General features: G+C 36.2%; 3 protein-coding genes across 3 annotated transcripts; 1 reads left to right on the plus strand and 2 right to left on the minus strand.

Moving 5' to 3' along the window:
• Window positions 1-4877: 4877 nt before the first annotated feature.
• Window positions 4878-10292, plus strand: LOC120261331 (CLP protease regulatory subunit CLPX1, mitochondrial). Its single transcript, XM_039269186.1, has 15 exons — window positions 4878-5661; window positions 5946-6007; window positions 6159-6256; window positions 6390-6469; window positions 7116-7166; window positions 7271-7345; window positions 7524-7601; window positions 7730-7786; window positions 8586-8656; window positions 8752-8851; window positions 9019-9123; window positions 9241-9303; window positions 9394-9516; window positions 9626-9784; window positions 10111-10292. The coding sequence occupies exons 1-15, from the start codon at window positions 4900-4902 to the stop codon at window positions 10174-10176; spliced, it is 1950 nt and encodes a 649-aa protein (XP_039125120.1). The 5' UTR covers window positions 4878-4899; the 3' UTR covers window positions 10177-10292.
• LOC120261332 (fructokinase-2-like) lies at window positions 10240-11975 on the minus strand. The gene is made up of 5 exons (XM_039269187.1): window positions 11759-11975; window positions 11184-11594; window positions 10937-11071; window positions 10691-10810; window positions 10240-10578 (listed from the first exon to the last, which is right to left on the minus strand). The coding sequence occupies exons 1-5, from the start codon at window positions 11930-11932 to the stop codon at window positions 10447-10449; spliced, it is 972 nt and encodes a 323-aa protein (XP_039125121.1). The 5' UTR covers window positions 11933-11975; the 3' UTR covers window positions 10240-10446.
• A 1062-nt stretch (window positions 11976-13037) lies between these two features.
• On the minus strand, window positions 13038-20361 carry LOC120259885 (uncharacterized protein ycf45). The gene is made up of 10 exons (XM_039267346.1): window positions 20148-20361; window positions 19445-19792; window positions 15480-15544; window positions 15286-15363; window positions 14824-15044; window positions 14552-14624; window positions 14181-14465; window positions 13634-13777; window positions 13441-13491; window positions 13038-13324 (listed from the first exon to the last, which is right to left on the minus strand). Exons 1-10 carry the CDS (start codon window positions 20359-20361, stop codon window positions 13253-13255), a joined length of 1551 nt encoding a protein of 516 aa, XP_039123280.1. The 3' UTR covers window positions 13038-13252.
• Window positions 20362-22851: the final 2490 nt, after the last annotated feature.

Below are 22851 nucleotides of genomic sequence, written 5' to 3' on the forward strand. Positions count from 1 at the left end.
TTAGTGAAGCAATTCTTAACATTATTTATGACAATTCATTATTAATTAGTGATATGATTTTTCTCAAACAATGTAACCCTTTTGAAATGGCTATTTTTCCATGTTTCCTGAGCATGCATCTACATATTCCTTGAATTGTGGTCTTTTCAAAAACTTTTCTGTCTTGATTTAAAATTGACTGATGGTTTTTTTATTTATTTAGTATGGATTCATATTCACCAGTAGGATGCAGAGTACAAAGCAAAACACTATTGGACAACAGATACGACACTTATTGATGCTTTAGTAGAGCTATCAACAAATCCAATGTGACGGGCGGAGAATAGATTCTCATTGGCTGCCTCGTTCAATTAGAAAAAATGATAAAAGAAAAACTTTCCACAAAGCATGATAAAAGCTTCACCTAATATCGAGTCTCGGGTGAAGCTGTTAAGGAAATAGACTACTGTAATAAGTGATATCTTACAAATTAGTGGATTTGTTTGGAACTATGAAAGTAGCACTATTGAGTGTGAGAAAAGCGCATATGATGAATATGTTAAAGTACGTATCACTACATTTTGTGGTTACTTGATAATTTAATGGATATATTTAACTTATATCACTCCTTTTCTTATTTGATGCAATGTAGAACCATAAAGAAGCAGCTGGTCTTTATGGGACATGTTTTTCATTTTTTAATGATCTTACTCCAGTGTTCACAGGAGATAGAGCACAAGGAACTGCACAGGGTGACATTGGAGATGATATAGAACAATATGCACAGGGAAACATTAGTTTGGATGAGGACATGGTTTCTCTTAGTTACTAATTGATGAGTTTTCCATGCCTATGCAAGAACCTGCATCACATAAATCACCTGTGGCTTCAGAAGGTACTAGTACTGCCAAATCCTACCAAGAACGAAAAAGTATTGGTCGGGACCCTTCCATGGACACACTGAATGAAAATTTCCACAACTTTGGTGAAACAGTTGGACCGGAATTTAGGTCAATGGCCGAAGCAGCTGCTAAAAAGGATGCTAATCGTGAAGAGCATGAAGAAAAGAGGAAATTGCTACCTCAGATACTTCCATTGGTTGAAGGTCTCTATATTCATGAAGTGATATTTATCTTGCAGGTTTTGCCATAAACATGAAGATGAACTCAAAACTTTTATTGAGTTACCAGGCATCATGAAACTACCATTTTGTCATGTACTTCTAGCAAGATTGGGATGTCTACCGCCTAGTGTATGAACTATGCATATTACTAGACTTTCATTTCAAATCAACGTTGAATGCTTTACAAATTATATATAATGGTGTTATGTTCCTTGTTTTAATGCTTGGATATGTAATGGATCCATCATGTTATGCCAAACTCAACATTTTGAACTTTCATGTAATCTGTCAACTTTCATGTGGATTTTATGTTTTTTTTTAATTGGGGCATTCCTATAATGTGTTTTTTTATTGGTGCATAATATCTCAAGTTTGTTAGGAATGTTCTTGTGATTTTTAAAATGAGGAGAGGTCAAGTTGATATTTTTTAAATTTTTGAATAATGTTTTTGATAGAAATTAAAAATCTCATTGTAGTTTATATTTATTTTTGAAATATTAGATTTATTAAAATTTTAGTGATTTAAATTATTAAATTTGGATATTTGTTTATTTTAAATAAAAATAATTAAATTGTATTCGGTTCAATTGAAATGTATAAATTTAAAAAATATTTAAAAAATGAATACATCAATAACTCATTTAAAGATTGTTTATAGAAATTGGAGCCATTTAATAATTATTTCTATTACAATTAAGATATATTATTTAATAAAAATATTCAAAGGTACAAAAATAATTTTATTAAAATTTTCCCATATACCCTCTCCTATTTTTATTTCCATTTTCTCCAACCAAACATTATTTTTGTTCTCATCCCCAATCCTCCTTCCCTATTTCTATCCCCATCCCCTTTCCCATCCCCATATTAACATTCCCTCTAACCAAACGGACCAGAATCCACCCTTGTAAAGGTTAGATTGTTTAGTAAAAGTTCTTGAACTTTTTCTTATTCTTTCCAATTCTTTGATTTCTTGTTTTCTTGTTCAAATTGGTGTTTGCCTACCTTGTTAGAGAAACTAATTTAATCAACAGAGACGACGATCAAGTGTGGCACTGTCCGCATGGACTAAACTAGTCTGTGACATGGCTTATGTGAAGGTTTAAAAATTAATGAAAATTATTATTTTATATAATTTAAATAGATAATTATAATTTTTGGAAGTATTTAAAAATATCCATGCCCTCCTCTAATTTAAATATCCGATGCAGTATCCAAAGTAATTGAAAATATAGAATTCAAAATACTATATTCATTAAGAGTACGAGTAATATTGCTAGCAATAATGCTTGCGGTATGCCAGTTGTTCTAATTAAAAAAATAAAAATAAAAATACGTTTTTGCAAAACCCAATTATTATCTATATGATGAGCGATAACATAGAGATAATTTTAAATTGAGATGTCCAAATATCGGAAGTAAGAGAAATTTTTAAAAAACTATTAGGTAGCGTTTGGTTGGATGTAATTCTAAATGCAGTGGATTTCTAGTTACAATGTAACTGGAAATACTTAGCTTTCAAAATACTGAGTCAGATCAAATCTTGTGTTTGGTTGGATGTAAACTGGAATTCTGTATTATAAGATTTTATGTTTGTTTGGAAGGATTTGTAAATCTGAATTGGAAAACATGTGTATAAGTGTATGGATATATGCTCGCGTATATGCAGTATATACATATATATATATACACATATACATATATGTATATGTATATGTATATATTTGTGTATATATACATATATATTTATATATATACATATATATGTGTATTTATATATGTAAACATACTATATATAGGTATATCTAGGGAATGTATATACATACATGTATGTATATATAAATATATGTATGTATATGTATGTGCATACATATATGTGTATATATGTATATGTGTATGTGTATATGTATAGATTTATGTATATATATATATATATGTATATGTATGTGTAGACATATATGTATATATGTATATGTGTATATATGTATATGTATATGTGTATATACATATATGTGTATATATGTATATGTGTATGTGTATATATATGTGTGTGTATATGTATATGTGTATATGTATATATTTATGTATATATGTATGTATATGTATGTGTATATGTATATGTGTATATATGTATATGTATATGTATAGATTTTTGTATATATATATGTATATATACATATGCATATATACTGGTTTTGAACTCCCGGAATTTGGTTTTACGGTCATTTTGACCGTAAACCAAAATCTCTCAATGATGGGATTTCAAAAGCACATGAAAAGTGAAATACATCAAAACAAACACCGGATTTTAAAAAGATAAGGGATTTGGAGTTATTGAAACAAACACTACCTTAGATAATTTGGAAATTAATTTTTGTTTATAATCATCATAAATAATAAGACAATATTTTCTCATGGTATTTCTTGAAACTGATTTAAAATTAGGATTAAAACCACGAAAAAGCACTTTTATAAAAGCGGGATCTTGGCAAGATTAAAAGGTTGCTCATTTTGAATAATAAATTTTGCAATTTCTGTTCTTGCATTTTTATTATTAAAAACAAGAGTTCCCAAAGTTGATTTAAAAAATTGATTAACTACCGCTTGTCCTTCGATTGTGGTTGAGAAAATTTTGATGAAGAATTTTAAGCTTGGATTTGCAATCTTCACTCTTGAACTTGAAAATTGAGAAGCCAAGATCTTGAATGCTTGAGAATTAGATTGAGAGAAGATAATGTACTTTGGTGTAGGAAAAATTGTTTGCATGTAGGGGTATTTATAGGTTTTTTTAAAAATTTTTTATTTCCTAAAATACCCTCATAAACTAGCCGTTTATAGTTGTTAAGAAGGTTACAATTAACTTTTTAACATAGTAAAAGAAAAGAATAAATTAAAAAAATAATAATGTGATCAAAATAAGCTAGTTACCGTTATGGCCCGTGCTTGGCACAACCTAAAACAGGTCTTGTGTGCTTGGGCTGGCACGGCCCTAGGCCAAACCACGTGCTGGCCCATGTGCATAGGCTAGCACGGGCCGAGTTGGGCCGCGTGCGGCATGGCCTATGGGCTGTTGAATCCCTAGCCTGGTATGATCCAACTCATGTCGGGCCGTGTCATGCTCGGGCCGGTACGGCTCGGTTGACACCACTATCTAAACCCAATTTTTTAAAACTATTATCTAGATTTCATATTTTATTGTTTTATTTTAAAATAGAAAATAAAGAGTAAAAATTGTGTAGCCTAATAATATTTAATAATTTTTATTGTATTAGATATTTTAGAGGTTGGTATACATACAACATTAAACTTTTTTTATGGTTATATGTAGACATTCATAGATAATGAAAAATAAGAAAGAGTGAAAGAGATAGGTGAGATTAGGATTTAGAGTCAATTGGTATCAGGTTCTTTGTATAGAGCGTTTGTTTTGGGGAGGTCCCGGGATCGAACCTCATGCCTTGCGCAAGGTGAGGGTATGTGGGTCGGCGTTGAGCCTTGCTCCCCACACGTTCATATCCCTGGGGTTCTGGTGCTTGTAGCCTTTTTTTTAAAAAAAAAAAAATAGGATTTAGAAAGATCACTCGACAAAAGGCCCGTAAAAGATGTGGACTCTACACATGATTTCAATGTCACGAAAACATTAAAGATGTCCGCATGGTATTTGTTTTGTTTTATAATAAAGGACTTTGAAGTAAATTTAAATATGGCAGGGGCTTAAATGTAATTATAATATAGCTTACTAATCAGTTAAGACTTTCTCAGCATCCAGATCCCGAGCACCGGTTCTCGGTTTTATCATGTCTGGGGTTATCCGATGGCGCAAGCTGCGCGACGTCGCCGGACGGGCAGCATGGGCGGCCGCCGGCGTCCCACCGGCGCGTGGGCTCTCGCAGGTCGTTCCTCTCACTCACGCTCACGTGCTGGTCTCCGTCCCCCATCGGTACCAGCAGGAACGCCGCAGATGGGACGGTGGGAGCTCGGATGAGTACCAAAGGAGGACGATCCGTGCGGAGGTGCACTGCCCTCGATGCTCCAAGTTTATGGATGTGCTGTTCTTGAACCGCCAGCCCACCTCCATAGGGGGCGGTGGAGATCGAGGAGGTTACCAGGCGCTGAACCTCTGCCCGGTTTGCCGCAGCGCTTTCTACTTCAGGCCGCACAAGCTTGTGCCCCTGCAGGGCACCTTTGTGGAGATTGGCAGGGTTCGTAGTCGTGGTGATGAGAGCGGGCAGGACAATCGGATCGGGACCTCGTTTTGGGAGACGTTGAGGCAGTCGTATGATGGGGAGCCCCCGGAGAATTGGCCCCCGATGCCTGGGAATCCGTTGCCGGACGGTGGTGGGCTGGCGGTGCACGCTCCTCCCGGACCGCCTTTTCCACCGGGGATGAACGTGGTTCGAGCGACGGGGCCTGTTGGCGTGGGCGGTGGAGGTGGAGGTGGAGGTGGATTTGGGGAGGAGGGCTGGGGTGGTGCTAATTTGGGGAACAATTTGCCTACGCCTAAGGAGATTTGCAAGGGCCTCGATAAGTTTGTAATTGGGCAAGAGCGAGCTAAAAAGGTGGCATTTTTATGGTTTTCTCTTTCAAGTCTTTAGAAGTTTACTGAATTTCTGACAAAGTAGTGATCTTTTATTATTTCGCAGTCTATTATTGGAATTGAAGTAGATGACAGATAATGGATTGAGTTTTCTATAAAATTCCTACTATTAGTTGTCCTTACTCCTGCATTTGATGGCTATCAAATGTTTTTCCGATCCATCCTGGTCTGTAACCTTTTTAAGGCCTTTGGAAATGTGTGAAACCTATCATTTGTTTCATTTGGTTTTGTCAATACAATTTTCAGGTGCTATCTGTGGCTGTTTACAATCACTACAAGAGAATCTATCATTCTTTGTTACAGAAAGGGTAAGTTTTTTTGCAAATTTGTTCATTACCGCATGTTCTGTTCTGTGAGACCTTTCCCCATTTTAAATTTGACTTTGCATGTGATTTTATATGGATGCCTTTGAATTACTCTAAAATGTATTTTTAAGTAAATACGTTTATTTACTTCTAGGTTTGAACCAGATTCTGAGAAGGGCGAGTCGAAAAACAATGACAGTGAGGTGGAGCTTGAGAAAAGCAATGTTCTGTTGTTGGGTCCAACTGGTTCAGGTAATTTGTTATATTGTAAATTTAAATATCAGAATATAGTTGCTGACTACGTTGTATTTGAGAAAGTTTTTCTTGAATTCTATGAATTTGATGGTCTGACATGAGCAAACTGTGTTATTCTTTGTAAGGACAGGGAAAACTTTACTTGCCAAAACTTTAGCTCGATTTGTTAATGTGCCATTTGTTATTGCGGATGCGACAACGCTAACACAGGTAGGTATTTTTCTCTATGATACCTTCTGTTGTGTGTAGTAAAACTCTTTTTTCTCTAAAATTTAAAAAGGATCCCCAAACCCAACTCTATAGACAGTATCCATTTACAATGTTCAATAGTATATCTTTTCCACATTACTGGCTTTGTAATGACATAAAACATGATCTGGAAAATGCAAGACAGATAACCACTAATAAAAGAATCACAAATCACAAGCACCATGATACATTTATTTGTTTGATGAGTTAGATTGGCAATCGCTGAATCAATAGTGAATTGAAGAGAATCAATATGCTGCAGTGATGATTTCTATCCTATGATTTGGAGAAATTTTGTGCCTTGGGGGTAGTCATTGCCATGTGAATAGTGTTGTATTGACTAATTAGTTATTAAGTAAACCACAGAATCCACCTTTTTGGTCTGTGATCTCTAGTTATTACCCTTTTGGTATTTAGTAGGCTGAATGAAAAGAGAGAAGATGCTGAATGGTTGTTTTGGAGTATATGCAGAACGAAAATCTGTTTTCTAGTTGTCTACTATCTCAACAGAAAGCTTTCCAGTCTTGCTTCTTCTCAATGCATGTCATTGTGAATGTTTTGCTTTTTGTCACTTTATACTGTTAAGAGTTAAAACAGATATTTTCAGGCAGGTTATGTTGGGGAAGATGTTGAATCAATATTGTACAAGTTGCTTTCGGTATGTCGGCAAATTCTATTGAAGTATTCATTCTTCCACCTTTATATTCAATATGTCTTTGATATTTTCTGTAGTAATGCTGCCGTTTTCACAACATTTATTAGGTTGCAGACTTCAATGTACAGGCAGCACAGCAAGGCATGGTGTACATTGATGAAGTTGATAAAATCACAAAGAAGGTCTGCCATCTATTGCTTTGTTTGCTCAGGTGCATTTAAGCATTTGAAATTATCTAATTGACAAAGGCTGAACAAAGTATGTTTTTAATTGTAATCATGTTCCCAGAGCTCTTAACTTGCCAAACATGGATGTAGTTGCTTTTGAGGAAACAATATTTATCCATGTTTTACTGGACAGGCTGAGAACCTAAATATGAGTAGAGACGTATCTGGTGAAGGCGTTCAGCAAGCTCTTTTGAAGATGCTAGAAGGAACTGTGAGTTGTATTCTTTCAGTTTTACCTTTTGTTTTCCTGTGATATCTGTCACAGGAGGTTTCATTTCCTAAAACCGACTTTGAAGTCTAAACCTTTTATGGAAGTGCTAATGTTTATTCCTTATTCAGATAGTTAATGTACCAGAGAAAGGTGCTCGGAAGCATCCTCGGGGTGACAATATTCAGGTATCTGATCATTAAGTTCTCAAATTTTATAGTATTTTTGTGCTATTATATATATAGATAATTAATAAATGGCAGTTTGATTCCTGTCATTTCATTGGTAGATCATTGCCATTGTTTCCTATGCTGTTAAATTCTTGGTGATGGGCTTTCACATCCAACCAAGTGTCTCTATTGTGAGAGCTTGCTACATATTTATTGGGCTGTATTTTATGTTTGTTGACGAATGCTTTTTATGCAATTCTACAAAACCTTGAACACCTACAATATATGCTTTCATTTAGTCCGCATGTGATTCTAGAATACCTGTTTACTTTCTCTCTTATGCCATTTTGGAGTTTTATCAACAATTTGCTTATGTAGGTGGCGATTCCATATTTTCCGAGACCTTATGTAAGGAATTACAAAAGAAATTTTTTCAACAAAGATGTGTTGTAGTATGCACCATACCTCTACTGTGCTGTTTTATGAATTATGCTCATCCCTTATCAGGTTTATGTTTCATTTACTTCTGGGCATTGTGAATAACTTTAATGATTTTGATGAATGCTATTAGATTCTTTTGCTTTGGGCTTTTCACATGTTCTTCGATGAAGAATAAACTCCCATACAACAAAGGAAGGGATTTTTTTTATTCTACTTTTTATTTATTGGTTGGCATTGATTTTCTTGAACGACAGGCCATGAGTTGTATTCTTACTTGTATTTGACGTATATTTTAGAGTTGTTTGGTTTATATTTTAGATGTATGATCTTGTTTGCTCCAACAATTTTATTTATTTATCCAAGTGGTGGTGTGCAGATAGATACAAAAGACATTTTGTTCATCTGTGGTGGTGCTTTTGTGGAATTGGAAAAAACAATTTCAGAGAGGTAATGTTTTGTGAAACAATTTGGCAAATTGGTTTTGGAACCTCTGTTGCTTACCATGGGACTGAAAAGGAGGGTTAATTTGTCTATTTTCACAGACGTCAGGATTCGTCTATTGGTTTTGGAGCTCCAGTACGTGCGAACATGAGAACTGGTGGGTTAACAAATGCTGTAGTAACATCCTCATTATTGGAATCAGTAAGCATCAAGAAACGATCAGGCTCATGCTTGAAAATACTTTATGCTTTTGATATTTTTTACAAAATGCGGTACTCCATCTTGAACTGTTTGTTAACAAAATAAATTTTCTAATTCCCTCTGCAACCAAAAAAATTCTTGACTTGGAATTTTTGCTCTTGGTCTAGGTTGAAAGTGGAGATCTTATAGCATATGGTCTTATTCCTGAATTTATTGGACGCTTTCCGATATTGGTCAGTTTGTCAGCTCTGGATGAGAAACAGCTTGTTCAGGTAATTCTCAAGTTAGTAAATCTTACTAGTTGATTTTCAAAAAAAGATAGTTAGCATTTCAATAATTGGTGTTTGAGATGGTTGTCTGCAATAATTGGAATATTGTAACTTGTTCAGGTCCTATTAGAGCCAAAGAATGCTCTTGGCAAACAATTCAAGAAATTATTTAGCATGAACAATGTGAGTGTCTTTCCTTCATTACCTTGTTAAATAAGGTATACATTATTTTTTCAATTGACTTCACAATGCTTGTCTCACATCAAATTTCAGGTTAAGCTACATTTTACTGATACTGCACTTCGGTTGATCGCAAAGAAAGCAATGGCTAAGAATACTGGTGCAAGAGGTTTGCGAACCATTTTGGAGAGCATACTCACTGAAGCTATGTATGAGGTATAATTCATAAATTTATACTACATTTTGGAGAGCTTGCGAGCTCAGTTTGTCATGTTTATTGTGTCATTCATTTTGGAGATTAACTTGTGGTTGCACTTGATTTCAGATTCCAGATGTAAAAACAGGAGATGAACAGGTAGATGCGGTGGTGGTCGATGAGGAGGCAGTTGGCTCCATTGATAGGCCAGGCCTTGGAGCTAAAATTCTTCGAGGAGATGGTGCATTGGATTGCTACCTCTCCGAAAATAAGCAAAAACCATCACAGGTATGTTTACAGAATTTTGATCCGGTGGTCTCGGACGTGGCTCTTTCTTAGCCATGAGTTTATAAATTTTATTATTTTTTATTATATAATCTAAGGATAGATTGCTAATTACTTCAAAAAAATTTATGCTTTTTACTATAGAAGTTATTAAATAGAGGCAATCCTTGAGTAACTATCATGAAATTGATTCCGTAGGGATCTGCTCTGAGGTTTACATTGTATAATTTGTGCATCAATGGTGCAACCCAAATTTGGAGCTTGAAATACATGATAAATTCTTGCGATGTATATGAAAATTGATGTTGAATTGTTGAAATTGAATGCAGGGTGAAGGATCAGAAGAAGTAGAAGGGGAACCAGAGCTCCCATCTAGAGCAGCAATGAGCATCTAGTTTATATATATATATATATATGTAAATAATTATCTCATCACTGTAAATTTTCTCAGGTTGTCATAATGAATATGTAAAGTACTTGTTAATTCAATTTACTTTCATATTTAACAAAAGTCTGAAGCATTTAAATAGAGATGAGTTCCAACACAACTTAAAATAAAAAGAAAGAAATTAAGAAAAACTCTACATAAATGTTCTAGCTAGTAAAAAGAAGGGGAAAAAAAGAAAAAGCAGAACTAATTGTCCAGCATAATAATGTCTATTGGTCTAGTTTGAAGTAGAGATGAGTTCCAAAGCCATGGAAGTGGTTGGGAGTGCAGGGATAGCTCCTTTCTTTGTTGTAGCTATAGCTCCGCATGCATTTGCAAACTTAAGTACCTCTTTCAACTTCCCCTCGTCCTGCATTAATTAATTGCATTATTATTTATGTTTTGTTTTGTTTTGTTTCTTTTTGTAAAAAAATAAAAAGCTATGAAGTGAATATTATATATATATATATTAATAAATGTACCTGGAAGAGAGAAGCACCATCCTTAGCAACAGAGAACAAGAAAGCTCCAACAAAAGCATCACCAGCTCCAGTTGTATCCACTGTCTTCACTGAGTACCCTCCAACCTTGCCTTTAAAATTCTGAAATAATCCAAAACAAATCAATTTATTTGAATAATTACCTTCTATATTATGTATATATATACATTATAATATATATGAGATATACAAATGATAATTAATTAAGTAGATTATTAATTCATGAACCTTAGTGAAGTATCTGCAACCCTTCTCTCCATCAGTAACAAGAAGCAGCTTAAGACCTTCATACCAGAGTGAAAGAACAACATCCTCATTGTAAGGATCTCCTTGTGTTAAGAAAGCAACCTCATCATCACTCACCTGATCAATTTCAAAACAACAATACCATTAATATAAATATATCAAACAAAAGTGATATATCTATCTATCTATATATTGATCATGATAACAAAAAATATATATATATACTTACTTTAATGAAATCAGCATGTTTCCAAATACTCATGATGCCTTCACGGGCAGCCTGTTCAGAAGGCCACAAAGGAAGCCTCACATTTGGATCATAAGAGAGAAGAGCTCCGGCATCCCTGGCGGCCTTCATCGCCGCCATGTGAGCTGATCGGCACGGCTCTGTGATCAAACTGATAGAACCATAATGGAAGATTTTGGCATTCTTGATCAGGCTCATGTTAAGCTCAGCCTCAGTCAATAGCATATCAGCACTTGGGTTTCTGTAAAACATGAATTCACGTTCACCATCACTGCGCAGTGTCACAAACGCAAGCGCTGTTCTTGCATGCTCATCAAACAATACTCCATCCACGTTCACTGAGTTTTTCTTCAGTATGTCAACGAGCATGTGTCCAAACTCATCATCACCAAACTGAAATCAAGATTCATATATATATATATATATATATATATGATTAATTAAACAAGATATCATAAAAATTTAATTAATTAATATGCATAAAAAAAAGTCGTAGAAGATATTTAAAAGATTCAAAAATAAATAAATAAATAGTTAATGTTATATATATTTATTACCTTGCCAACGAAAGCAGAGTTTCCTCCATGCTTAGTGATGGCAACAGCCACATTGGCCGGAGCTCCTCCGGGAGCTTTGATGAACCCCGGTGACTCTGCCAATGAAACTCCGGCGATGTCCGGCACGAAGTCGATGAGCATCTCACCGAAAGACACAACCATGTTTGATGCCATTGCAAACCAAGAGTTAATTAACTACCAATGGGAGGAAAGAAGAAGAAAAACAAGTGTTTGAGTGAAGAGCAGTGAAGGGGAGGGGGTGTGTATTTATAAGTTAGTTTAATTGGACTTTGATGTTGATTAGGAATGAGATAATTAGTGGATTTGATCTTATCTATTAACAAGTTAGAGAAAAATATTAGTGTTATCTTTGAATTATTATAGGATTAAAGATTGAATCCGGTTAGTATTTGGATCATAGACTTATATTTTGTTTCTAATTTGGAAGGATTTTTTTGTTGGGATAATTTTTTTCCCACTGTTGATGAACTGAATTAATTTTATGATTTATTTACTTTATATGAAAAATATCTTTAAAACCTTGTCCGGAAAACCGTCTATTATGAAATTTATCTTTTTTTTTAGTAATTTATTATATTGACTTTATTATATATATATATATACATCATAAATCATTAATTAAAAAAGAATCTACTTATTTTAGTTAAGATTTCAACTCCAAACATGATCCAAACTCATAAGATTTTGACTATAAAATTAAATTCAAACTTTAAAATACTCACCAAACTTATTCTGATTCCAACTAAACACCAACAAATCTAGATATATATACGTGTACATATATATATATACATTATATTTCAATCAAATTGTAAAAAATGGTTTCTCTACAATGGACAGAGGCATGGATTCAATTAAATTGATCATATTAGCATTAATGCAAAATATAAATAATAAAAAATCAAAATTCCTATAAAGTAAAAGATCATATAAAATCCAGAAGTATAAATGTAGATACAAAAAAACATACCAAATAAGATAACGTTCATGTATATTTTCATAACTCATAATATTAAATTTTTTTTTTAGCTTCCAGAACACACAAAAAGGATTTAAAAAAATCAAAAACTATTTATATTATTATAACAAATAGCATGTCCCTCAATTGGATTTACTAACCCCCAAAAAAAAAAATTTAAAAAATTTAAAAAAAAATTAACAAATGAACAAGCTTGTTTTGTTTGCAAAATTCAGTCAATTTGCACAAAATACAACATCTAAACTTCAATTCACTGAAATAATTAGAAGAAGAGTAAGATCCACAAACATCTGTGTAAATTTCCAATTTCACATATATAACAACTATGAAGTAATATAAAACAAATGTGCAAAACAATCAAGCAATACGTACAACCAGTTTGATCTCATCACATCATTTCATCTTTCAATGGATCATGAATATGATAAAAAATTGATCATTTCCACCAAGATTTAACCATTAAATTTCCATAGTATGTTCTTGGTGAAGACAATTTAGATTCCATCTTCATCGTATGTTGTCCATCTTTCAATTACTACCTTAAATTGGTCATCCCTCTTCCTCACCTACAATGCAAGAGATTATGCAAGTCTTTTGTAATAATGTTTTCATATTTAGCAAATTTCAACAACCAAAATTATGTTGTTTATGTACATTGAGCTTATGGAACAAAAATCATTACCTCAACCAATGGCTTTTTTCCATGCAGCAACATGTCTACACTTCTTTCTGTCTGCACAAACAAAAAATTGCATTTCAATTTTCAAAGATTGGACAAAGTGGAGCAGCTCAAAAAATAATACCATAAGAAACTCTAATGTTGAATTGCAGAACAAGTTTCTTTTTTTTGGCATGAAAATGATATGACAACTTACACGATGAGTGACCCAATAATTTCGTTCTCTCATTTCGATAAGGAAAGGAAATGTTGGAGGGGCCTTCCTCTCAAGAATGCTTTTCTGACTGCGTCTAGCTCGAGCTTCTTCGTCCCCAAGAGTAACTGTTTCTATTCCTCCAACCTTAAATTGAACCGAAAGAGAAATTAGATAAAGACAACTATATGCTCTCCTATATGTCAAGGAGCAAGTGCGAAAAATTGTCGGACAATGGCCATGACTAGACTAGATTAAGCAAATGACTACATATCATGAGTTAGAAGATGGATCAAGATGACCCCAGGCTAATTAATCAACTGATGATTCCAAGCATCATATGCAGGGATTTTAGCAGTGTTCATCCTAATGCTTAAGCCACCAGCTGAAAAGCCTGTTGAATCTTCAGAATGTTTCATATGTCAGCTCAGCTACAAGTCCAACAAGAGGCATATGTACAAATGTAAAGGCAAAGAATTATTGAAAACTGCAACAGAGCAACTTAAAAAAGAATAGGTGCATAACAATTTCAAGTTATTGGAAAGAATACCAGATCAGAGAGTGTGGGGTTCTTTATGATGTTTCCCATTCTTTCTCCATGGGCTGTGCCAATAAGCATAACTCCTCTCTCTGCAATCGAGCGACAAGCAAGCGCCTCTGCTTCTGTTCCAATTTCATCCACAATGACCACCTCAGGCATATGGTTCTCGACGGCTTCAATCATGACTCTGTGCTGCATGGACGGTTGAGGCACTTGCATTCTCCTAGCACCACCAATTGCGGCATGGGGAACGTCCCCATCCCCTCCAATCTCATTGCTTGTGTCCACAATCACCTATGCTAATCATCAAGCACTGATGAACAAGGCAAGGTATCATCAAGAATTGACACCATAAACAAGCACAGCAACTTCAAGCATACCACTCGCCGGTGAAGTTCGTCAGCCAAGACACGGGCAATCTCACGCATTACAGTGGTTTTTCCAACTCCAGGTCTGAAAAAATAACAAATAAGTGACACACATATCAAACCCACATGACATGCAATATGATTGCTAGAATGACTTAAAGTCTAGAGCAGAGCTAATCGGCACCTAACATATATAACTAGTAATAACTTCTAACTTCTGATCTATCTTCATCCCCATAGTTCAGTCCACACTGAGCTTGAGCTTGAGAGTAAGACTGATGTACCTTCCTAGAAATAAGATGCTCTCTTTGTATTGTAAAAGGTCGCGGACCATTTCAACATGACCAGTAACTGCTCTACCAACTCGACATGTTAACCCAACAATTAGACCTTTCCTACTCCTTATCGCAGAGATTCTATGTAGAGTACCCTCGATGCCTGCTCGGTTGTCTCCTCCAAATTCGCCAACAGCTTTCTGTGCTTGTTCTAACTCCCTCAATGATATCTGAAAGATTTGTGAAAGGGAATATTTCACAATAATTACTATTCTCTAAAAATATACTCATTCAACAAAAACAATTACCAGATGGCATGCAATCCAACACGTCAGGTCAGGTCAAGTCTATGAAAATGAGAAGTTCAATAAAATTGCAAGGGATCACTAGATGCTGCAAACCTTGTAACAATAATAACAACATGCAGAAGTGCATGTGTCAATTAAAGCAAATACTGGTTAGAAAATTCACCTCAGTATTCCTCAGATACTGACCACCAGATTCACCAAGGAAGCGTGCTTCAGGAAGACGACCCAAGTCCAGTACCACCTGTCCATGAAATAAACAATTAATAAGTATGACATTGATAAAGTAGGCTGCATCTATTCATTTCCATGCTTTATGATCACAAACTCACAAATATTAGAATATGTTATAGCAGTCACCTCTAAGAGTTGATCTTTTCTAGGTTCATTTCGTAGGTTTTCTTGCAAATCCCTCGGGTAAAAATCTGCAAAACATGAATCCTAATCATTAATTTCACGAGCCATAGAAAGGAAAAGAATAGAAGAAGAGAAAAATAAGTAAATAAATAAATAAATGCCACCGGGTTTACTTAAAACAAAACAAAAGCAGAAAGAAGAATAATATTTCGTTGCTTTATTCTTCCACTACACAACTCATTATCCACTCCTCAGTGAGATTAACTTACCATGTCACTAACTACAATGACAGGCCATAGAATTCAAGTTCCCTTGAAGTGTGTGGATTGCCAACAAGGCAGCAAGTAGAAGCATCTAACAAAAGATTAAACACCGACAAAATTTTTTAATATATATATATATATATATATGTAGCTACTTATGCTATCTAGATACCAACATTCTCCAACCATTGGTGGTGAAACAAAATCATTTGATCTGAACATAATTTACTCAACCACCTTTCAACAATCCTTTTCATCACCACATTGCATATGATAGAATTTAAAACTCAATAGTGAAACTCTACTGAAAATTACCAAACTTCAACCTCAATTTTCCAATTAGAACTAGCAAACAAGAGCATAGCACTCAATTCGAAAGACAAATTAATAAAAAATCAATTTTGATCTGAAGAGAATTTACTCAACACCATTCAAAAACATTTTTTTTCATCACCACATTGCATAGCAAAACTTCACCCTCATGTTCCAATTAGACCCAGCCAACAAAATCATAGCACTCAATTAGAAACAAGTCATTAAACAAAAACCAATTTTGACAGCTTAAAACAATTTAAAAAAAACAAAAAAATCAAACTGGAAATCCATCACTGACCTCCAGAAGCGCATGAATGTCATCTTCCACAACAACGAATCCATCTTCCGTCGCAGCCTTAACCAAGGAGAAGCAAAGAAGCCGATTTGAAGCTGCTCTCGAATGAAGGGCATTGAATCCATGAACCCTAGATCGAAAATGGAAGGATCCCATAGGATTGATCCACACCGCACTCATCTCCCCTCTTCTCTTTGGGGTTCGGACCACCAGAAAGCAACAAGAAACAAAGCGCTCTCTCTCTCTCTTCGTGGATAACGGATATCATTCGTTAGACCCTTAACGGGTCGGATTCTTTCCACTGGATCCGAATCCGAAATTAAAAATTTTTTTTTAATTAAAAAGTTTGCATATATACCCCTATCAAAGTTTATATTATGCATAGAAGAATTTTATAAAGCTGCAATTATATTCTATTCAAAAGAGTATGTTTATTTACGAGAGGGCCGATTCTCTGAAAATGTTCATAGATAATTTATTTTATGAATGTTTCAAAATCTAATAATTAACATTATTTTGTAAACCGTATTTTTTAAACAGTGTTATGAACCAAGTGAGATAAACAAAACAATAGTACAATAAAAAAATTTGGTGAACAATTTTTTTTTACCTCAACCATTTTTTTTTTTTGGGTCAAATCAACGAAGTATATTTATTAAGCTCAAACTTCACGAAAACAAGGTGTAGCCCATCACCAAAGGGTTAGATTTCTCACTAAGGGTTTGTTTGTTACATGGAATTTGGATATCCATGTAACTCCAAATTCTTGGGATTTTAATTTCACGTGTTTGTTTGAAGGTAATTTGTTTTTCAAGGGATTCTTAAATCCCCTAATTTTGCTTTTGTTGAAATCCCTCACATGATGAGCACGTTGAGGGATTCACGATTTCTTTGCCGAAGATAGGCTAAGGTGAGTAAAACTTTCAGATTTTCAGCGTTGGTTGCAATTATTCTCTCCAACACAGATGTAGCAACCCTGACGCCAACGCATCTCCGATACCAACGCATCCCGGATATAGATGCAACCCCGACGCCGATGCAGCTCAGTCCTTACCAATTTCCAGATCTGCTTGTAACCCTTTTCTCCGACACCGACATAGCTACGACGCCAGCACAGCCCAATTTCTAGATCTGGTTGCAACCCCTCTCTCTAACGCTGACGCAACTCTGACATCGATGCAGATCTGACGCCATTATAGCTCCGTCACCATCTTTGCTTCTCCAAAACCAACACTTTGGTTGCAATCCTTCTCTTTGATGCCAACACAATCCCGACACCGACGCAACATAGTCCTTGCCAATTTCCAGGTCTTCCCAAAATATTTGAATGGTTTGTTTTGTTTTATCTCATGCTTTTGATTTGGAATATTTTCTCATTTTTGCCAAGTCAAAACTGGATCTGCATCTCTGCTTCTGATTTTTTTAATGTTATTTTTCATTATTTTGAAAAATTTTTTTCAGTTACCTCACACAATTATTCTGTATTTACTCCACCTAGAGCATCCTAACATCTCATCCATAAACCTCCAATACTGAATTTTGATATGATGTTCGGCACAAACTGAATATCCAACTCTCAAATGAGAGAGTACTGTATTCTTTGTAATGTATCTCACCATCCTCATATCTGATCAATATCTTCTTTTTTAAAAACAATATCGCTTTGAGCTTGCTAGATCCTTTTGATGGTTAATGAAGTTCTCAGTGATAATGATTACTATAGTTTTTTCTTGTGACCATTATGTACTTTTTTTGACTGTTATACATCTGCCATGGTTCTTAGAAATACCTTTTCCTTGCAAAATGCTATGATCTTCATTGTACAATTATTTGTGCAACATAAAATTAGCCATGTATATTGATCGTGACAGCAAGTTATGGGGCTTGGATTTGAGTGGAACACTAATGACATGAGTATAATGCTGCTGGCAAAGTTGGCAAGGCTATTGATTGGGACCGCTTGAATTGTCATCAACAACCTTTATATTAAAGGGGATGTAAGTAGAGATCTTTTCCTTCATTATTCTCTAATTCAAACATCTTGATTATTTGACTGATGTGATGCGGTTGGAAATGGTTTATGTGAAGATAGGAAAAATAGTTTTTATATATCATTAATAAAAGAGTACAAGGGTATATATATAGGAATATTAGAGTTTTGTGGTATGGGCCCAATATGGTCCATTAATCAAATATAAACTATAACATAACTCTAACACTCCCCCTCAAGCTGGAGCATATATATCGAGCATGCCCAGCTTGTTACATAGATTACTAAAGACTTTAACATTTACTCCCTTCAGTACCATATCACGAACATAGTGACAATCAACCTCCACATGCTTGGTACGCTCATGGAACATTGGATTATTTGTAATGAAGATGACGGACTGGTTATCACACAACATCTGTATAGTTATTGTGATAGGGAATCTCAACTCAGATAGAAAAGACTGCACCCAAACCATCTCACAAGCTGTCTATGCCATCGATATGTACTCTACTTCTGCACTCAATCTCGAAATCACATTCTGTTTCTTGCTTCGCCAAGTAACCAAGTTTCCACCGACATACGTATAGATGCCCGATGTAGACTTTCTGTCTCCTCTATCGCCAGCATAACCCGAGTCAGAATAGGCTGCAACGTCCAGGTGACCATGATTCTTGTAGAGAAGACCTTTCGGGAGCTCCTTTAACATATGCTAGAACCCTCAGAGTACCCTGCCAGTGAACTTCTCATGGCTCATGCATAAACTGACTCAGGAGTCCAACTGCATAACATATATCAGGACGAGTAACTATCAGATAAATAAGCTTGTAAATCAGGCATTTGTATCGACCAGGATCTTTGAGAAATGGGGAAGATGTCTCCCAGAAGGATGGTGACTGCTCAATAGGTGTACTCTATGCTTTACAACCCAATAAACCAGTCTCCTCAAGTAAATACAACACATACTTCCGTTGTAAGAGTGTCATCTTTCCTTTGGCATATGAAAACTCAATACCAAGAAAGTATCTGGGTCGTCCCATGTCTTGTGTAACGAAATACTTCATTAAATGCTCCTTAGTTCTCTAAATGCCCTGACGATCGCTACCTGTCAACAAGATGTCATCGACATATACCGCAAGTACAACACAACTAGATGAAGTGTTCTTATAGAACACAGAGTGATCCACATTACACCTGCGAAAACCATCTGCAACTGCAATTACACTAAATTTTTCAAACCATGCATGAGGACTTTGTTTCAGACCATAGATCGCTTTCTTGAGCTGGTAGACAAGATTCTTCCCCTCAGCAACATACCCCGGAGGTTGCTCTATAAATACTGTCTCAACTAAGTCTCCATAGAGAAAGGCATTATTCACATCAAGTTGACAGAGTGCCCATGATTGATTCATAGCTACCGACAGTAGAATGCGAATGGAATTCAGACGAGCAACTGGTGAAAAGTCTCAGCATAATCGACACCATAAGGCTGAGTAAAACCACGGGCCACCAACTGGGCTTTATAGCGATCAACTGTATCCGCTTTTGTGCTTGAGAGAGAAAACCCATCGGTAAGTGACGACGCTGGCATCAGCAGGGCGAGGCACAAGCTCCCATGCACCACAAGATCTCAAGGCTTCCATTTCCTCATCTATTGTCGTCTGCCATTGTGGAAACAAACGCGCATTCTGGTAGTTCCTGGGAATTGACTCAACAGATAAGGAAAGAGCAAATGGAGCGAAAGGATGGGTGAAGATTATCATAAGAAACAAAAAGTGAGATGGGATGTTTAGTACAAGAACAAATACCTTTGAGAAAGGCAATGGGAAGATCAAAAGATGGATCTGCATGGTCGGGGGAGAGAACCGGAGGAGGCAGAGCTGGCGGTGGTACACGTTGGCAGTGATGATAAACATGTCTAAAACGGCCATTATCTGTATCCATTAGAGGAAGCGTCACACTAGGCATAGGCATAGGTGGAGGGACCGAAACAAGGATGGGGAGAACAATATCAGATGGCATAGTCAACATATCGTGAGAAATTGAGTCAGAAAAAAATTGATTTAGACTCAAAAAATATGACATCCATAGACACATAATACTTCCAACTAGTCGGGTGAAACAACCAGTATCCACGATGGGTGCAGGAATATCCAACAAAGACACATTAAAGCGTACGCGGGTGCAACTTGTCCAAACCAGAGTTAAATCCTAAACAAAACCAACACAACCGAAAACACGAGGGGACAAGTGAAATAACTCGATATCAGGTAGAAGACGACGTAAAGGAACCTCTCCCCTTAGAGGTACAGAAGGCATATGATTAATAAGATAGACTGCAGTTAAGATAGCATCATACCACAAATACATAGGAACATTACGCTCTACCAAGAGAGTGCGCACAACATCCAAGATGTGACGATCCTTTCTTTTAGCAAACCCCATTTTGTTGAAAGATGTGTGGATAGGTGGTTTGATGACTAATCCCAAAGGACGCACACAAAGAATTTATAGCAGAAGATACTAATTCTAAAGCATTATCGGTGTGAAGACATTTGAGAACAGTGGAAAACTGATTTTTTATTTCCAAAATGAATGTTTTAAGGACATCAGCAATAGACCGACGGTCTTTTAACAAATATACCCATGACACTACCTTAGAAGGTCCCCAAACATCACAATGAACTAAAATAATGACTGACTAGACACTAGAGTAGAACGTTTAAAGGTAGCACGATGATGTTTACCCAACTGACACGACTCACATTGAAATGACGTGACCCTAATCCAAGGCAAAGTTTGTTGAAGACGACTAAGAGAAATATGACCCAATCTACAGTGCCATATGAGTGATGACTCGGAGTCAGAAACAGATGCTGCCAAACCATGAGGAATATCATCATGTACCAACATATATACGCTGTCACCACAATTATGCCCCAAACCAATCCTCTTCCCCGTTTGTAGATCCTGAAAAATACAGTGAAAAGGAAAAAAAGTTACACTACAATTCAAATGTTTGGTGATCATAGAAATGGATAGCAAGTTGACAGAAAATTCAGGTACGAAAAGAACATTATTTAGTCTAAGCTGAGAGGAAGCCTGGACAACTCCCTCTCCGGATACTAAGCACGATCGTCCATCAGCAATTGCCACGAACGAAAAACAGACGGAGAAAGATTTTGGAAAAAAGTTTTTGTACCTGTCATGTGAGAGGAGGCCCCAGAGCCAATTATCCAGGAACTGTCCCAAGAAGCGAGAAAGGCATTACCTGAGGAAATAGGAGAAGAGACTGTGGCGTGAGACATTATGCCCTGTAGCTGCTGGAACCATGCAAAGTTAGCCTGAGAGATAGTGACAAACTATTCAACACTGGAAGTGTGTGACGGATCGACCATCTCGGTACTAGCATTGGCCACTGCCGGGAGACCATGCTTATCCCACAGCGATCCTCAGTGTGCCCTGTCCGTCAACAAAAAGTACACACAAACCTATTCCGAGAATCACCACGGCCAGCTCCTCGACCACAATGAGAAGCTAGGAAAGCAGACTGATTAGAGGATATAATAGGTGATGGAGATGTGGATGTAGAAGACAATTGAAGCACGCGAGCATAAACAACAGCAAGATCAGGCATTCTCTCAGAACTCATAATAGAACCCTTCACCTGGTTTTGCACCTCAAGAGGGAGCCTGGAGAGATATGCAATGATTGCAACTTCATTCTGGTAATGACGAAGAATGGCCAGATCAAGAACCAATGGTTAGTAAATATCTAGCTCATCCAACAGGCTACAGATGTAAGTGAAGAACTGAAGGGCTGTACGATCGCCTTGATAAGCTGTAAACAGTTGCTCATACAACTCAAAAACATGAGAGATATTATTTTCATTTCCATATGTCAATCTGCACATCTCCCAAATTGTCTTTGCAGTAGTCAACATCACCACACTTCGGGTAATATCCGGCTCCATACTACCGGTCAACCATGAGCGAACTGCAGCATCTCAGCAAGCCAATCAGCATACTTTGCCTTCTTAGAGTCCGGCGGATCTGCCGTGAGGTACGACAATTTCTTATAAGCCATAAGGAACTGCTCAAAACTCTATGCCCAAAAATTATAGTTCCTCCCATCTAACTTTGGCGAGGTACAATGGAGATTCTTAACTAAAGAATCATGAGACGAAGACATGATGACGAAGAGACAAATCCTTCAGCAACAAGACAAGGGCATCACTGGTGAGGCCTGAGGAACATCACCAGGTGCCCATAGACCAACGAGAACTGTGAGAGATGAGCGGCGGTTGGCGGTAGAGGTGGCGGGGGCTAGGGTTTTGGGTGGCGGCTAGGGTTTAACCCAGTGCTTTGGTACCATGTGAAGATAGGAAAAAAATAGTTTTTATATTTCATTAATAAAAGGGTACAAGGGTATATATAGAGAAATATTAGGGTTTTGTGGTATGGGCCCAATATGGCCCATTAATCAAATATAAACTATAACATAACTCTAACA

Source organism: Dioscorea cayenensis, chromosome 5, assembly GCF_009730915.1.
Source record: "Dioscorea cayenensis subsp. rotundata cultivar TDr96_F1 chromosome 5, TDr96_F1_v2_PseudoChromosome.rev07_lg8_w22 25.fasta, whole genome shotgun sequence".
Lineage (NCBI taxonomy): Eukaryota > Viridiplantae > Streptophyta > Magnoliopsida > Dioscoreales > Dioscoreaceae > Dioscorea > Dioscorea cayenensis.

Bases quoted from the DNA above. Each gene is read 5' to 3' on its own strand.
- LOC120261332 (XM_039269187.1), bottom strand. From the start codon at position 11,932: ATGGCATCAAACATGGTTGTGTCTTTCGGTGAGATGCTCATCGACTTC. The intron at 11,595-11,758 runs GTAATAAATATA...TCTTGATTTCAG, and splicing joins ACTCTGCTTTCGTTGGCAAG to TTTGGTGATGATGAGTTTGG. The intron at 11,072-11,183 runs GTAAGTATATAT...GAAATTGATCAG, and splicing joins AACATGCTGATTTCATTAAA to GTGAGTGATGATGAGGTTGC.
- LOC120261331 (XM_039269186.1), top strand. From the start codon at position 4,900: ATGTCTGGGGTTATCCGATGGCGCAAGCTGCGCGACGTCGCCGGACGG. The intron at 7,602-7,729 runs GTGAGTTGTATT...TTCCTTATTCAG, and splicing joins TGAAGATGCTAGAAGGAACT to ATAGTTAATGTACCAGAGAA. The intron at 8,852-9,018 runs GTAAGCATCAAG...CTCTTGGTCTAG, and splicing joins CATCCTCATTATTGGAATCA to GTTGAAAGTGGAGATCTTAT.
- LOC120259885 (XM_039267346.1), bottom strand. From the start codon at position 20,361: ATGCCATCTGATATTGTTCTCCCCATCCTTGTTTCGGTCCCTCCACCT. The intron at 15,364-15,479 runs GTGACTGCTATA...TTTCATGGACAG, and splicing joins GAAAAGATCAACTCTTAGAG to GTGGTACTGGACTTGGGTCG. The intron at 13,492-13,633 runs GTAAGTTGTCAT...TTGTTTGTGCAG, and splicing joins ATTATTGGGTCACTCATCGT to ACAGAAAGAAGTGTAGACAT.